General features: G+C 38.1%; 1 protein-coding gene across 10 annotated transcripts in view; it reads left to right on the forward strand.

Moving 5' to 3' along the window:
* Positions 1-17,975, forward strand: part of GRIA4 (glutamate ionotropic receptor AMPA type subunit 4) — a 215,501-nt gene that overhangs the window by 114,774 nt on the left and 82,752 nt on the right. For all 10 annotated transcript variants that reach the window (XR_012578998.1, XM_005482572.4, XM_026790746.2 and 7 more), the window contains exon 4: positions 10,586-10,770. Coding sequence is in view for 9 of the 10 variants with exons in the window: in XM_005482572.4 (XP_005482629.1) it covers positions 10,586-10,770 (185 nt within the window). In the remaining variant the exon portion in view is untranslated. The remainder of the gene's footprint in view (positions 1-10,585; positions 10,771-17,975) is intronic.

A 17,975-nucleotide genomic window follows, 5' to 3' on the forward strand; every position in this document is an offset into this window, starting at 1 on the left:
CCAGGTTAGTGACTCAACTCCTTCCCTGGGAAGCCTGTGCAAGGGCTAGACAACCCTTTTCATGAGGGAATGTTTCCTAATATCCAATCTAAATCTCCCCTGGTGAAACTTGAGGCTGTTTCCTCTTGTCCCTGTCACTTGTTACCTGGCAGAAGAGGCTGACCCCACCAGGCTGCACCCTCCTGTCAGGCAGCTGCAGAGAGTGCTGAGGTCCCCCTGAGCCTCCTTTTCTCCAGGCTGAGCACCCCCAGCTCCCTCAGCTGCCCCTCACAGCACTTGTGCTCCAGACCCTTCCCCAGCCCCAGACATGCTGCAGCCCCTCAATGTCTTTCTTACAGTGAGGGACCCAGAACTGAATTTGAAGTCAGGTAAGGGGAATGATCATTGTCATTACACTTCAATAAAAGCCACTATATGAAATCTTCAGATGTTTCACAAGTTGCTGCTCCAGTTCAAAAAGAAGGAGCCTCATCTTAATGCTGGTCTACATGAGAAAAGCACTGAATTAATTTTAGGGACTGAAAGAAAATCACAGATCTTTAGGATTATCACCAAATTGTTTTTCTGTTGGGACAGTAATTAACTTCTAATAAATTTGTGGTCCATGTGTCAGCTTAAAAGATATAGTAAGACTTATTTCAAACTCTCTTCAGACAAGTGGTAACTATAATTGTAGAACTCAGATTTTAAGTCTTGTTTACCTGGGGCTTATTACATTTTTCTGAAAATGGTAAATACTTCAAAATATAGATTTCAATACATTTTAAATTAAATTTAAAATCAGAATTAATGTGCCTAGGATCTACAAATAGAACTTATGGGTGGAGTAAAGTCCTAAATATTATTTGCTGTGGAGCTGCCAGTAAATATGGACATGGCCACAAATGCATAGAGATAGAATTAAGGTTGTGACTTCCTTCAAAAGAATGCTTGTTAACGTGAATGTCTGTTGTTTCAGACTGAAGACGGTTCTTTCTATTTTGTATCAGGCAGGAATTAAAAATGACACAGCCATTAGGCAGAGACTTCCAGGTATTTTATAGTAAAACACTACTTTTCTAACAAATCCCTATAGAAAAGAGTCAGAAGAGCTGGCATCAAGATCTTAATTTAGTGCCCAGAGTCACTGTCCTAGGGCACAGGTATGATGCCTTATGGGGAAAAGTAGTGCGTGACAATATAAAGACAGCAGCACAATATATTAACCAGAATACATTAAGGTGCTGCTAATTTGAAGATATACCAGCACTTACAGTGAGCTTTAGCTCACAGTGCTAATATCCTTAGACATGGTTCCTTAGGATGTTATTTACACAAACCTCTTGTACATTTGTGCACCATCGCAGGGCAAAATAAATCCTGTTAAATTGAGACTAGAGAGGCAGATTGTTGGCAAGCCAGCAACTTCTGGAAAATAGCTAAGCCTGAATGAAGATATTGTGCAAGGATAATTTATTAGTATCAATCTTACAAATTATAGATTTTAGCGAAAGTAAGAATTTTGGCAAAAGGTAATAAGGCAAATATTTGAACTTATTTTCTTCCATATGGATTCATTTCTTTCAGTGAATTCATTTTTTCCTCTTTCTACCCCTTCATTAAAAATACTGATACACATTAGCCCTAATGATTGTCCCAAGATGGCTTATCAGATAATTGGTTATTTATAGAGACTACATAGATGGTCTGAGATAGGGTAAGCATAACACATGCTTCTTTTTCCTCCCCTCTTTTGTTCCACTTGTTTGCTCACTTGCTGGGGTTTTTTAGGTAATAGTTTGTAAACTATTGCCTAAAAAGTAATTTGGTTTTGGTGTTTATCTGTACCTTTGGATGTTTTCATCTCCATGCATGCTTGTCATAAGAAATATTATGGGCCTGCAATGTTATTTTGAAGGCATGTAGTGAAATGGGAAGAGTAATGGTATCTGAAAACTGTGAAAGCCCAACCAAAACTATAAAATTGACTTTAAAACCAGGGCTTTTCTTCAGTTTCTCTCAAGTTCCCAGTTATCTCTATCACTTGGCACTTTGATGAGACACCTTTACAGCATTTTTCAAATGAAGGCTGCAGAGTGTGAAATGCAAAGAAGGGGAAAAATATTGCTGCTGAGTGGGCGTAGCATTAATGGGACCTGACATAGCTTGAATCTTTGATCATGAATTCCCATTGTGGTGTAAGCCAAACCTCCTCCCATATGCTCCCTGAAAGCACATTTCTTAGGCTATGTTGTTCCACTTAAGACTTTAAAAAAAAAAAAAAAAAAAAAAAAGAAGAAGAAGTAATGGTTGTAATATATTGACAGCATTTTCTTGTAGCTTTGTGTTGTCCTCAGGAAAGAAGGATTATTAAATACTGCAGATGTAGCTGCACAGGTACCAGTCTCAAAAGGATTAAGGGAGAGAATGACAGAAAGTCTGACCATACACTATTGCAGGATCTTGTTTTGAAGGTGTCTCAAACACCAAGAAAATATTCAAGGTCATAGTTGTCAAAGAGGCAAGAAATATGATCTCAAAGGCAGTTTTCTTTATCATTAAATATTCCAAAGTACTTGAAACAAAAACACAATAGAAGAAATAGCTAAATTGGATCCATTATTTCCTCAGTTTTGGTTCAGAACCATGTGCAGTAAAATTGTCCTGATCATTGATGCTATAGGTGGCTTAAATGACAACCTACATCATAGTCGATCTCTTTGAAAGTGGACAGAATTTGAAAAGCTAAGTAAGCCCAGACATGGATTTTTCAAAAACAGATCATGTGAGCTAAAGCAATTTTCATTCTATTACAAAATGATTTTGTTTTCTAGACGCTGGGAAAAAAATGTGTATCTCATTCTAAGGCAAGTTTTTGCATTTCCATGAAATTTCGCTAGATCAGTGCACTGGGTTTTCATGGCGGAAGTTTGGTAGTGGGGGTCTACAGGGGTGGCTTTTGTGAGAAGCTGCCAGAGGTTTGCCCCATGTCTGATAGAGCCAAAGCCAGCTGGCTCCAAGATGAACCTGCCACAGGCCAAAGCTAAGCCCATCCCCGATGGTGGCAGCACCTCTAGGATAATGTGTTTAAGAAAGAGAAAAAGAGATAGACGTGAGAATATGGGAGAGAAAGAGCTCTGCAGACACCAGTGTCAATGCAGAAGAAGGGGTGGGATGCTCTCCAGGCCCCAGAGCTGAGGTTCCCCTGCAGCCCTTGGTGCAGACCATGGTGAGGCAGCTGTGTCCCTGCAGCCATCGAGGTCCACAGTGGAGCAGATTATAGAATTGTAGATGGTTTGGGTTGGAAGAGACCTTAAATGTCACCTAGTTCAAACACCCCTGCCACAAACAGGGAACTTTCCACTGGGCCAGGTTGCTCAGAGCCCTGTCCAGCCTGGTCTTGGACACTGCCAGGGATGGGACATCCACAGCTTCTCTGGAAGCTTCTCTGGGCAAGAATGACCTTCTACAGACATAAGCATAGTTGAAGAAAGGGGAGGTGGAGAGAAAATATTAGAGATTTTTCCCCACATTATCCTACTCTGATTTGATTGGCAATAAATTAATTTTCCCCAGTTGAGACTGTTTTGCCCACAACAGTAACTGCTGATTGATGTCTCCCTTTCTTTGTCCTGACCCATGTTTTCCCTCATCCCATCCAGTTGAGGAGCAAGAGCAATAGAAAGCTTGGTGAGCACCCAGCATCCAGCCAAGGTCAACCCATGGCAATGAGCTAAAGAAAATTTTTCTTGATGAAATTTCTAGAAGACCTGTCAAACACTGATCACACTCAAACTCAGAAAGAAGTTCACTGTCAAATAAAGAGGTATTAAGTATTGATCCATTCTGGTTACAGGGGTTTTTTCCAGTGTCTTTATTAATGATTTGTATGAAGAAATACAAGATGCATTTGTTAAGCTTGCAGAGGATAAAAATTTAAGAGGACTGTGTGTACTCTGGAATACATTTTTTAAATAGATCACATTTTCACCAATGTACTTCAGGAACAACTTGGATCAATTGCAACATATCCAAAGGAAAGCAAGGAAAATTGTCAGAATTGAGGCTAAAACATTTTCCACAAGGAAAAACCGAGAGAATCATGTTTCAGAAACAGAACTGGAGATAAAAAAGAAATGTAACAACAGTCTTCAGTTACATAAAGGATTGCTTTAAGGAAGAAGGGAACAAACTGTTCTCCAGGCCTACTCTAGAGATAGGACAAGAACGAGTGGCTTTAAATTGTGCCAGGGGAGACTTCGGTTAGACTTTAGAAAACATCTCCTAATGATAAGGATAATTAACCAATGAATATGTTACCTAGGATGTGAATCCTCTTTAGAGATTTTTAAGGACAAAGAAAGTTATCTGTCTAGAATTTTTAAAATATACTTTATATATTATATATACATTATATATATTATATAAAAGTATATACCTAAATATAATTTTTATTTTTGTGGGGATGGAGGGTTAGAGAGGAATAGATGGAACTACTTCTTGAGTTCCCTGTGTTACTTTCCAATCCCTTTGTCATTTCTGTGAATCAGACCCAAGAAGAACTCATAACACACCCTGTAGTTCTAGCTTCCACTCTGCCAGAGGAATTGGCCAGTTTGCAAGTGCTTTTTGTTGAAAGTTCTGTCTCCAGCTCACACTGTAGAAAAAATCAGGGGTGCAAGTTTGTTTAAGTTCTGGAAGTTCTATGCTGACCAAAATATGAAACAAAACTGTGTGTTAATAAGAAGGTAATAAACACAAGGAAAAATGAAATATACATGAGTTAGAGTGCTTGTAGTTATTGGTGGAATGTATGGTCATGCATTGCTCATACTGTAAATTTCTTGTATGGTTTTCATTACTGTGTTTTCTGGATTCATCTCAACAAGATTTGGCCAGATAAAATAAATGGTAGTTATTTTCACTAAACCTCATGTCCAAACATCTTTGGTATTCATTGAAAAAAAAAAACACCTTTGAGATAGATATATAAGACCAAAAAAATGGGGTTTTTTATGGGTCACATGTGTCTCCTTTGCAAGCTTGGATGATTAACTTAAACAACTACTCTATAAACAGCTAGAATTAAGCAACATTAATCCAGTCCTGAATTTTAAATATATTGGCTTATCCTCACCAAATGATTTATTGGTTGTTGGGAATTTAGCTGACTAGAGACTGGAAAAGCACAAGACCGTGGCTAATTCCAAATCCTGCACCTGCAAGATAGCGTGTCCTTGGGCCTAGCTGAGTATGATAAAGAAATGGACAGCAAGACGTGAGAAGTAGAGAATGTAGGCTCAAAGGAATGAGAAAGAGTTGATGGTATAGTTTAACCAATAGATTACTTGGCTTACAGAATATTCATAAGCTTATTATTTGCTGTATAAGTGTTTGATGCTTTCTTCAATAAATTGGACCTGTGATGAACCATCTGGTGTCCTGGTCCCCTTCCTTCGACAATTGATCATTCTTCACTTCTGTGTAAAGAATCCAACTGTGTGTTGGATTTATAGAAAACTTACTATAATACTAATTCCTATAGTTGGAAGTAGCTTTCATGAAGTAGCTCCACCAGTGTATGGGGCTTTTGGAATCATAGTAAACTTTGCGAATGGGATTTATTCCTATTTGAAAATTAACTGGCCCTGAAAGAGAAGCAAATTAATTTGCATTTCAGTAACATGCAGCATATGAGCCCATATAAGCCCATCTTTGGAAAAGACCCATGTTTGTCAGAGATGTTTTCTATGCCTGCAGTCATAGCAAATATATTGCATATGCTGTTTCCAAGTTTATTAACCTCTTAACTTACTAATTCAGTATTGTTAGTCTGCAAACCATAGTAAAATGCAGTCATAATATGTAAATATTGCATCCTCTTCATTGCAGAAAATTAGTAATAGGTTGCTGGACAAAAGTTCCAAAATAAGAATTATTACTGGGGTGCTGCTGTTTGGAGCAAACAGCCACTTCACTCTCTGTCTCCTGGCAAGCCCATCAGGAATGATTGCTTGTGCTTAGAGGGTTGGGGAAATAGTTTCCCAGAAGGAAAAGGCTGCTGTAAGATAAAAGTTATTGAAATTTATTATATCACTGTAATTGATCACTGAACTATTTTCTGGTGAAAGCAAGCTAGCAGAAAAAAAAAAAAAAAGAAAAAAAAGAAAGAAAGAAAGAAAAAGGAACAAAAAAGGAGAAAAAAAGAAAGATCTACATCCCAGCAGAAAAAATAAGTCAAGATGGTAATCCTGTATCTCTTCAGTTTATTCTGAACATGCTGAAGAGATATAGATATCAAATTTAACTTTTTATTAAATCTGAAATAAATGAAATCAAATAATTTCCTGCTGAAATGAAATTGGTTAAGGGAAAGCCTAGCTGAAGACAAATAAAAAAGTCTAAAAGGTAACTTAAATTTTAAAATCAAAAACATTTCTCATGATTTCAGCTACTTGGATGGAGGAAGGTTGTGTATAGGCTCCAATTACAGGAATGTTGCAGCGAGTAGGAGGAATCCTGGGCTACGAAATTGCCCATTTTACACACTTTGGCCTCCACAAGATATCTCACTCTGAACAAGTACTAATATCTCTACAGCACCAGGTGCACATATGCTGTTATTTTTCTATGGCTGATCCATTTTTTGATGAAAAAATGCCAGTGGGTTATGGAATGAGGGAAGAAGGCTTAAAAAATCTGAGATTTTGTTTGTAATATATCTAAATGTAGTATCGACCCCAATGCATGGATTTCTTACAGAAGGCATCTCTAGCTTTCATTTTACAGGAAACCAATAGAGTAATGTTAAATTTTCATGAGGGGGAAAGGTGGGGTGCATGGGGTCATGGGTATTTTTCCCAGCATTACGACTGTTATCTTTTGGGACAAAAACAAAAAAGAAGAAGAAAATAGCAGAAAATAGCAGTATGGTATGTCATCACAATTCTGCCTGACCAGAGAACAGAAAATAAGGAGAGAAGGGCTCAAGAAAACAAAATCTTTACCCTTTTGCTGTTTTGGTTCCAGTATATTGAGGTGGAATTGGTATTACTAGTCCTTAAGCAGTTGGTAATAGTATCTACATTTAAGCAATGACCTATAAAAGTCAGTTGGCAGACTTCTCATCACAGGTCATTTGAGGAAAATTCCCCAGAATACAGTCCCATAAAGAGGAAAAAGAAGTCCTGCTTGCATATAATGTCCTTGCATTTGGGAAGGACTTCAGTTGAGCTTTCAGGAAGTTCTGTTGGTGTTTTATTTAATTAATAGATTTTTTAATTTTTTAATGGAAGAAAAAAAAGAAAACAAAAAAGAAAAGAAAAAGGCCAGCTCTGTAAAGGACCAGGAACTTCTTGATACACAATTCCAGGCCTCAAAGTTATGCTTTGGCACAACCATTTGTCTTTTTTAATAAATGAGTTGTCTGCATTTCAAGGTTGAATTAGTTGATGAGGAAAAGTTGCTCTAAAAATTTGTGAAATAATTTAACTTACTTTTACATATTGGCATAGTCCCAAACATTTTGTTAAATAATAGTGTTTAGAAAAAATATGGATTTTGCAGCTCAGCTGATACGAGCTAGCCTAGGGATTATTTTGTTTGCTTGTATGCAACAAATAGTGTTTCACAATAAATGGGAGGGATGTATTCCAGAAAATGAATCATTCATCGGTCTGTAGCATAACTGAGGATAAACAGCAGGTAAACAGAAAATAAATACCTTTTAGAAGACAGCTATAATATTCATGTCTGCTGTCTTTACTTGCGCAAACATCTTTCTAAAGATTAGGAATTTTGCTTGAATAGAAATACAGCATTCAGTTTCTGAGAATTATCCCAGGTTAGTTTCAGAGGTTTTTGCCTTATAAAATGTTTGCAGAAATCAACTTTATTTCCTTGTCAGCTGTAGCCAATTATTTTAGACAAATAAGCATTCTCCGCAGCATGTCTAATTTTTATCCAACTGAGCCTGTGAATGCCTTTATTCATTCTGTGTAAACTTCATCCTTGTCAGTCTGTTACATTAAAAATTGTTCCTGCACACTGAATAGATGACCATGCCACTGGTGACTTGCACAGGGATTCTGAACTCTTCTGATGGAGAATGCTGCGCCATATCCCCTTGGTGCTGTTTAGCTGTGTTGTGCCTACTTGTGAAAACCCTCATCTGAGTGACAGCTACCAACAAGAAGCTGCAGAAGCTTCAAATACATAAATGAAGGCAGTTGCTAATGAAATGTGGCAAGTGAAACCTTGATCGAAGATAGAAGAAAAGGCCTTCTATGTGTTTGTCTGATATTTGTCATGCTTTGTGCTGGGATAAATTGCCAGTTTGATCCAAACACATCTTAGTGAAGTTGTCCAAATGAAATAAGAAAGGAAGGAGGGAATGTCAATTGCTGTTTCAAACACCATTCATTCTGAATCAAAGAAAATGTTAATTAGTGTCAGGAAGCTGAATTAAGTAAATGTTGACTGCCTTGGTAGCACAGATCAAGTCAAAGTTACAGTGTTAAGTGAAGTAGGGACCCCTGTAACATTGGAGTGATTTTAATATATGTCTATATGTGGAAATGAATAGGAAATGAAGCAAGAAATACAATGCTTGGGAAAGAATCTCGCCATGATTTGCAGAGATAATTACAGGCAAAAAGGAGATTGAATATAGCAACAGGAAAAGCAGAATAATTATGCAGCAATTAACAGGAAAGCTGATGGTTCTTTGAAAAAAAAATAACAGTGATCAGGTTAAAAATATATGCTGAGTGCAGAAATGTTTTAATACTTGATACATTGAGTATTTGAATTCATTTCCTGCAATAAAATTCTGTTTCATAAAATAAATGTCTCATTTTTCTTTAAAAATATATCCTTCATTTTATGTATTTATTATAATTGTTAGTATTTTTATCTAAAATATGTTGTCTGAATCGGGGGAAAAATCCAATAAATGTTCATTTTGGAGTGCTGGTGCATAGTGTCATAAAGATAAGAAAATTTATATTTTAAGTTAATATTTAAAAGACTGCATATGTTGTAGGAGCCAGTAGAAAAATATCTACTCCTGATTTGCAAGAAGATTCATTCTCATGTGTCAGAAAAAGTCATATTCTAATAACACTGTCATCTAGTTTTATTTGACAAATTCAGATTTCCACTGTGTTGTAGGTCTTCTCCTGATTAGTTAGTTAGCAACCACTCACTCAAAAGTGCTTGTTCTGAAATGTAACTTACTAAGATTCTTTTTGAAATTTCTGGGATATCTCATAGTTCTATGGGGAACCTGCCATGCAATGGCATCTTTAAGAGCATTAAAGTGACACCTGAGGGTCACTGCACTCAGGCATGGGACACTCTTGCTGAAGAGAGAAGGAGGCTACCACCGGGTAACCACATCACTAAGGAAGATTTTTAAGAGGTGAAATCTTTAATTTAAAGCTCGTGGGGGAAATTCTGCCGGCTCATGAGTTAAAAGCCACAATCCTCTTGTGGTTCTAGACAGGAGGAGCTTCTCTGAATTGTGTCATTATTATGAATGTGTTATTGAGAAACATATCTGTCCTTCTGTTCTTTTTGGGTTTTTTAAACATTTAAACATTTTTTAAACATTTTAAACATTTTTTAAGCTCTGGGTGTGAGGTGTACAATCTTCATTGCTTTAAAAAATTCCCTGTTTATTCTGGATGAAGAATAGAATAATACAGCCTCCCTACTTCCTTGGCTGGTTGAGCAAGTCAAGATGAGGTTTGCAAGCTGTCCTAAGTCATGTCATAATCTCCCCTGCTGCCTCTCTACTGCACATCCCTAGTGGAAAAAGAAAATAAGAGCAGGAAGGAGGTGAAGGGCTGGTAGTCCAGGGCAGCCTGAGACTGCCCTGCAGGTTCAGGGGGAGACCTCTGACAGGACACTGCCTTTCCTGTCTGTGAATGGCCTCAAGCACAACAGGGAGGCATCAAATACTGGTACTGATAAAGAGCAATAGTCCTGCCAGTAGTAACTGTTAATGCTTCTCTGGTGCCCTTCATTCAGTGACCTCTAATCTCTTTGCATACATTGATTCAAGCTGTATGGAAGCTCTGAAATAGTTCAATATAATTTCTATTTATACATCTATACTGGCATATAATTTATATGTATAATTAAATTAAACAAAAAATTCTCACTAGGAAGCATTAGAAGCTGCTTGGATTAAGTGGTGTTATTAAAAAAAAGAAACCCAAACCAAAGCATTTGAATGCTTTTGTGGTATGCAAATACTTCTGCTGAATGAGGAGGCTCAGATTTTTCCTTTGCTGTGTCCGGATACAGAAATTGTATAAAACTAATCTGAGAAGCTGAATGCTTGAGTGGAAGAGTTTGTGTGTATGAATCATATGAAGATTATCCATAATGCTTAGCATTCTGATCACTCCCAGCAATTGTAAATTTTGTTAATTGCATAGTGTATGCTGATCATGACAAGCAGCATAGGTAGGATTCAAATATTCTCTTATTCCCCTCCCTGTAGGAGCATATGTTAAGAGACATAATATTGATTAAGGACAATTCCTGTTCAAAAAATGCAATGATTGTGTTACTAGTGTATTGTATCCTTCTCTTTTAGGTTATTCAATACTTCAAGCAATTATGGAAAAAGCAGGACAAAATAGCTGGCAAGTCAGTGCCATCTGTGTGGAGAATTTTAACGATGCCAGCTACAGGCGGCTTTTAGAAGATCTGGACCGAAGGCAAGAAAAGAAATTTGTAATAGACTGTGAAATAGAGAGGCTTCAGAATCTCTTAGAACAGGTAACATCTGCTTTCAATGTTACTGTAAACGTGTTACTGAAACTCCAGATGAGATTGTGTTTTGTTTATTTTTTCAATGGAAATGAAATTGATTCTTTTAATTTTTTTTTTTTTTATTTTTATTTTTATTTTTTTTTTTTTTTTTTTACTTCATCAGCCTATATTTGTAGGTCCACTAGCCTGTTCTGCTCTCTTTTCATTTACAATACTTGTCCTAGCAGCTGGCATGTCAGGGCAGGGAGCCTCTCCTTTCCCCCTTAGGACCTTGGTGGTGAAAGGTGCCAGCAGTCAGGGCAGCTGCACATTTGGTCCCACTTCCAGCACCTCCCTGCCTGATGCCTCCTGCATCAGGGTCGGAGGCTGCTGGAACAACAGGGTGTTGTTGAATTGCCACTGTGTTCTTAGTCTGTACCTTCATGGGGGTAAAGCTCTGCTTTGTTTGAGGGGGGAAAAAAGTCTATTTTAAATCCATTACTCTTTCTGCTTGCCAAATAGCAGAGGTTGTGTATGTCTAGCCATAAAAAGTTTTAAAATTATTGTTTCAAATATTTAAACTGATAGTTTTATCACCTTAGCAGGGTATTTAGGAACATGAAGAGCAGTGAATAAAAGTCCTGTTGAACTGGGAAGAGAGGTCAGGTTCTTCCATCAGTTATCCATGGAAACATGCTGCTGGGGAAAAAAAATACTGGGTCAGACAGACTGGCTTCCACTGGGTAATATCTATACCAGTGTGCAGAGTGAATATCAAACCGTGCTGCTCTGATGTGTCAAATCTTTCTCTATGCCGTGTTTATGTGTAAACTGTTTCTTAAATAATGGAAAAGACAAATGATGCTTTAAAAGAAAAATTTTGCCAAATGACAAGAAAATAACTTACGGTTAACTATTTGCATCTCTTATGATCTCACATATTACATTGCTATGGTGCAAGTTCGCTGTTGCTGCTGCAGGAATTGCAGGGAATGAATGCCATCTGCTGGTGCTGGACTCTCTGCCACCACTCTCCTTCTCTTGGTTAACGTGCTAGAGAATTTTGAAGGTTTTGTTGCAAAACCATTCATGATGCATCTGCCTCTGAAGTCACTGAAAAATGAAATGTCATTTTTCATACAGAAATTCATAAAATAGCACTCAAAAATGCATGAAATAGTCCTCAATGTTATATATACATCAATTTTGCTTTCACTGGCAGGAGGTAAAGAGAGAAACTGAGAATTAATAGTGTGGCTGATATAACAAGAAATTTTCTATGACTATTGCTAAGAAAAGAACAGACAATGCCATATTGCTACAGATACTCATTTGACCATTGTATCTTTCTTTATTCTGAATGCCATTATGTTTTAACATATACCTTCTACAGCTTGTAATGAAATCCTCCCCCAGGTCAGCCTACATTGCAGTAAAACAGAGCACCCATGTGAGGGTCTCCTAAATTACATTCAGAAAAACAATTTCTCCCTCACTTCTGTGCATGCACATGATGTTACCTGATTTCTTTTACATGGCATGCAAATGTGATATAATGAAAAACTATGTTCTGTTACCACAACTCTTGAAGTACACCCACCATCCTGTGTAGGTGTTCCTAGTCACTATCCATTCAGTTGCAAAGGAAAATGAAGTCACTGAGTACATGTTTGGATCTCACTCATCTCACGTGTACATTTTATTTTCATCCGGGAGCTGCTACTTATTTTCCTTCTAAATCGGCAGCTGCATAGTCAGTTCATACAGGCCTGGATTTTGCATGCCTAAAATCGGTAGCTAATGCAAGCATGTTAAGAAATAAAAAGGGGGTTTGTGGCCACAACAGGCTGAATCAGACATGGTGAGTTTGTCTCACACCTCCACAGGACAAGCCTTAAAGCTAATTGAGCTTTTTCATTAACTGCACAGGGAGAGTTGAGGGTAGGAGTTAACACCTTACATGCAGCATACTTGTATCACTTTTAGGAAGTGATTTATCTGGCTACTGTCTAATTTTGGGTGGGATAAATTTTACCTAGGAAGTGAGCTTTTTTTTTACTTGTACTTATGTTATTTGCTCCTAAGTGTAAAATATGTGCCCTAAATCCATGCTGCTGAACTGAAAGAAACTGGCTCGTGGGCTTAGAGATTTTTTTGTTCACTCAGTAGTCACATCTATACATATCTACCATATACATATCTATATTTGCATGACCTAATTAAATTGGAAGTCATGTATATGCCTGGAGATTCTTTCCATCCTTCTAAAGTACTATCACTGTAAAAGCAGGAATGGCATTCGAGCCAAGCTAGAGAAAATGTGCATAAGAGTTGCAGCTTTATTCTCCCCTGTGAAGGTTCTGGTCTTCCTAGACAGGCTGACCTACAAATGAGCCTGAAGTGCTGGGTTGGGCTTCCGATATGGCCCTCAAAGACCAAATGCTGCCTTGAGGATGGGCAGTCAGAAGCAGTCTCAGAAACAAAGCATTTAGTTTTCAAAAAATGGGAATGAAGAAATTAGCAAAAATAAATTAGCCCAGTGTAGAAAATGCAGAATAACAGCCATTTTCAAATATCAGCCATCGACTTTTTCCCTTTGCTTGGGGGCTTTAATAACCTGTAGCAGACAGGTAAGGTGGCTTCACAGCTTCACAGATGGACTAAAAGTTGGCGTGTTCTTCCCTGCATACACGGAGGAATTGATTAAGCTTCAGTGAGTCTAATTAACTCAACTTCTTTCCTGCCTAGTTCTCCTGTAATTGAGAGCCTAAGTTGTGACTATACTGTAATACTTTGCAATGTACAAGTAAATGTTCTGCAGAACATTTAGGAAAAGTAATTAAATCTCAGTAATGAGACCATAACTCAAAGTGCTTTGCCCTTAAATCTGCGCTAATGAAGGGAGGGAAAATGGCTTGTGGGCTTGTGGGTTTCTTCTCAACTGACTGCCCTTGTACATACACATTCACACTTCTCATGACTGTGTATCTCAAGCAGTGAAGACTGGAGGCTTTTCCACTGGCTGTGTTGTCAAAGTGAGCTAATGTGCTCCTCCCCTGCCCATGCCTGCTGCCCACTTAGCTGACCTGGTGTTTTCTGCTCGCTGCCCTCTTCACCTGCCAGCAGACAAAAACAGCACCTTGCTGTTTCCTCACTTCTTGTACGACTTTATTGTCACCATTTCCTATTTCCTTTTGTCCCTATATTTCTTAGTTCATTAGTCTTTCTCATATATTTTCTCCTTTCTGTGTATGTCAGTGTGTGTGTGTGTGCGTGTGTGTGTGTGTAGAAGCTACCCCTCCACACACTCTGTGTCTGGGACTTGTCTTCACAGAAGAGTTCTCTCCTGGAGCCCAGTGATGTGTCTGAATTCCAGAATTCCAGACTCCCCCCATGCACAACCCCAGGATGTGCGCTTTTTATCATGAGATCTTCCTTTTAGGTTTTATGTAGCTGTGATATTTTGGGCAGGGCCAAGTCTGTATTGCTTTTTGTGGTGAAATACAGAGAAATGGGGTTTGATTTTTAGATTTCCATTCTAGAAAGGGATAGTAGGGCTGCCATTACATTAAATCCAGAAGATAGATTCAGCTTGCACTCAAGGGTTTGTGTCTGAGTTGTTTGGATTTCTCCCTCTTGTCTTCATCTCAGCAAAGGTTTCACATTTTATTACTGAAGGATATTCTGAGACTGTGATGGGTTTCTTAATAAAGCTGTGCTAACTTCTTTGGTCTTGTTCACCCACACAAGACTGACTTGGAGGTATTTGGGAATATTTTGCTTGGTTTTGGTGTTAGTGTCCATGGCTTAGCTTAAGGTCAGCTTTAAACATAACACTGAAGCAAGACATCCATTTCTGCACACATGAAAGAGTTGTTGCCTCTGTGATCAGTAAGAGAGACAGTGTCTTCAGCCTGAGTCAGCAGATCTCCACCTACACTTGATCATCTGCTGTAACTTAAGCCTACCAAGATAATTTTAGATCCTTTTCATCCTTTATTCTCAGGATGGTGAAAGAACACCTTATCTTCTTAACAGCTTAGAACAACCATAACCAGGAAGACCTTTTTGTTACCTGGAAGTGAAACTCATCCTTTATGCTCTCCTCTGGCAGATCTTACCATCCTGCATCCTGGGCTCTGAGAGACACCACACAAACACCAAGACTATTGCCAGAAGTGTTTTGTTTACTTGCCCCCTTTAAGTGATGCACATGATTTGCCTTTGCGAAGGGCAGGCGGGCCTGCAGACATGTTATTGACCAGTGTGGTCCTGGTGTGTGCCTGGGGGTGGTGTGGGTCTAGTCCGGGGCTTTTCCCTCCCTGTGGCCTCTCAGGGCAGCCTTGGCAGTGCTGGTGCTTGGGGCAGACCCACAGTCTGTAGCACGAGGGAATTCAGTGCTTGACACGACCACTGCTGCTCACCCCCAGGAATAACCCCAGGCTGGTGTGTTTCACTGCTGAGCAGGAGCACCCACAGCAGTAAAATAAGATGGAAAGTAGGGAGCAGGAGGGTTAGAACTCAGTAATCTTTAAGGTTCCCTTCCAATTCCAGCCATTCTAGGATTCTGTGATCTTACAAAGATCTATTCCATGTCAGCTTTCCACATAGCTTTCAGAAAGTGTGTTTCCATTTTGGAGAAAGCACATCTGTACTTAATGGTTATAGAAAATTTCTTATGCTTAACAGAATGTGTTCTAGAACCTTGTAAGTGATGTCACTAAATCTGATTCCCAGTTAATTTACCTAGTCCTTTGTTTCATCTGTTCATACACAGCCATAAAAAAAAGTACAACAAATTTTAAATTCAAAACATAAACCAGCATAGTCCTTTATTTGTGTTGCATAAGTGACTAGAAACAGAGGCAAAGCCCCATTTTCCTACTGGCATGAAATTAGGGATCTTTTTACCATTAACTTTACAGATTACTGGGACAAGACAGAGAAACGGAGCTAAAACAAAGACACAGAAAGATAAAATTATATCTCCACAGTTTTATGTAACAGCTATAGCTTATATAGCAGAATGCATTTCTAGTGTTTCATTTTCTGTCAAGGACCGTTGTGTCCTTGTTTACTGACATCCCTTTTTCCATGGCACTTTCAGCAGGTGGTCTTTTAAAAGCACAAAAATATTCTGTTTGAATGAAAGGATGAAAGTCAGTGAAAGGGATGGAAAATTCTTTGCTTCTGTGCCTCTTCTTTACAAGCAGTGTTTCTAAAATGCTCCCATGAATTTAATACAAACAACTTTCTGCTTAAGATGAAATGAATGCTTGAAGCCCATTGTAAGATGATTTCCAGTTCCTTCCAACTAAACCACTAACACTGGCAGCAAGCTGTACAGCATCTGAGCAGCCCAGGCCAAAGGAGTCATTTGCCACATACGGCACAGCAAGAAACACACAACTGTTCATTGAGAGTTTTCCTTCTTTTCTTAGCCCTTCTTTTCATTTTATTTTTCTTCCTGCCTTTTAAAAAGAGTGTATCTGTTTGCATTTTTGCTCCTTCAGTGAAAATCAGAAGTCAAGTCAGCCTAAGGCTGAAGGATATTTCTACTAAAATTAGAAAATTATTACTTTAAACTTACATGTATTTACTGAATTTCTATCTGAAATGCAGAATCCAGGCTTCAAAATAAATATGCTAACAAAAGCAATGTGGGTTTATTTATTACTGAGAAAGCTCAAACAAAACTAATACCACACATCTATTTAAGCTGAAGTTATGAAACCCCAAGTCAGGCATCCCAGTCTAACAAAATCATTATTTTTAATTTTTTTCCCACAGAATTTTATTTGTATTAATATTTATTTATCACTTAATTTGTACAAGTCAAATCTGAAACAATACAGAAAGTAAATATAGCAGGTGGAAATGGTGTTCAGAAGTACTAAAACAAGTGATCTCCCTCTGGTTTTTTATGGACTTTGTTTTTCTCCCAGTCTACCTCTTCCACAAACGCCATAAAAATTTTTTTCCCAAATGTGTACTTACTGAGCAAGAAAGAAAAGGCAATTGCCATGGCTTATCAAGGAATGGGTGGAAGGTGTCAGTACCCATGTGCTGACTGGTAGCTGTCAGACAGGAGCTGTAGTGTCCAGGTGCTTCCTGTCCTTTTGGTGGCCAAAACAGATGGGTCTCTGTTCTTCACCCAGCAGCCAGGATTAATAAGAACTGTACAGACTTAATGCCTTACATGTGTCTTAGAGATATTGTCTTCCTTTCAAATATAGCTGAAATTGCCACATGTGTTAAAAAATATTTCACTGGAAAATTGATAAACAGACCCAGAGACAGCTCAGTGGCAGAAAAGTGATTTCCTTAGGAATGATGACAGAAAATGTATAGCTAAAACCACACATTTAAGGAAATGCCATGGTGCTCTCTCCTATGTTGTACGTGCATTTAATTAGTTGGGATACTTTACCTTCAGTAAATACACATTGTAGATTTCTTCCATTATTTCTTTGTTCGCTGTTTTGCAAGCAATGCTGAAGTGTGATAAAACAATGCGGTCAGATTTGAAGACTATCACAGAAAATAATTTTGAAGATTTCAATGAAAACATATTTTATTTGTTCAACCACTGTATTTGTTCTTTTACTTCTTCAGAGACTAATAACCCTTATTACTGGAGAGGCAAACTGTCATTTGCTCAGCCACAGCTGATATCACAGCTATTTCTTATATTTTGTTCAGTAGTCAGAAATGTGTTCAGGTATACAATGCAGTCAGTTCTCCAAACAGATTTGATAGTTACACTGAAAAGTGTAATCTAAGAGTCATTTAGGTCATGAGGAATAATGTTATTAACTGTAAATATTTTATCCCTTTTCTTCTGGACTTTCAATATTTTTTTCTTGTTGCTGTTAATCTGTACCAAAAAGACATGTAAAACGATGTAAGGAAGATTTCAAAAGCATGAAGTACTGAAATTGGAAGTTAACAGTTTTGTTCACCTGTCTCTTTTTCTGACAGAATTCTTGTTGTCATTGCATATTAAGCATTGCAGAGAAAATAAGATTCCAGAAGGAAAAAAAAAAACCTGGACTCTTGATTTGGTGGTATTTGTTTTCATACAGATTTTGGAGCTGGTTTTGAAATTCAGACTGTGAAATACTGACATGAGCAGTTCTGTTTCACAAACTAAGAGAATAATTGGGATTGAAGGTCACCTCTGAAGATCACTCCTGGTGCCCAAGGGGACAACCTTAGATCAGGTTACTCAT

This window comes from Zonotrichia albicollis, chromosome 2 (assembly GCF_047830755.1).
Source record: "Zonotrichia albicollis isolate bZonAlb1 chromosome 2, bZonAlb1.hap1, whole genome shotgun sequence".
Lineage (NCBI taxonomy): Eukaryota > Metazoa > Chordata > Aves > Passeriformes > Passerellidae > Zonotrichia > Zonotrichia albicollis.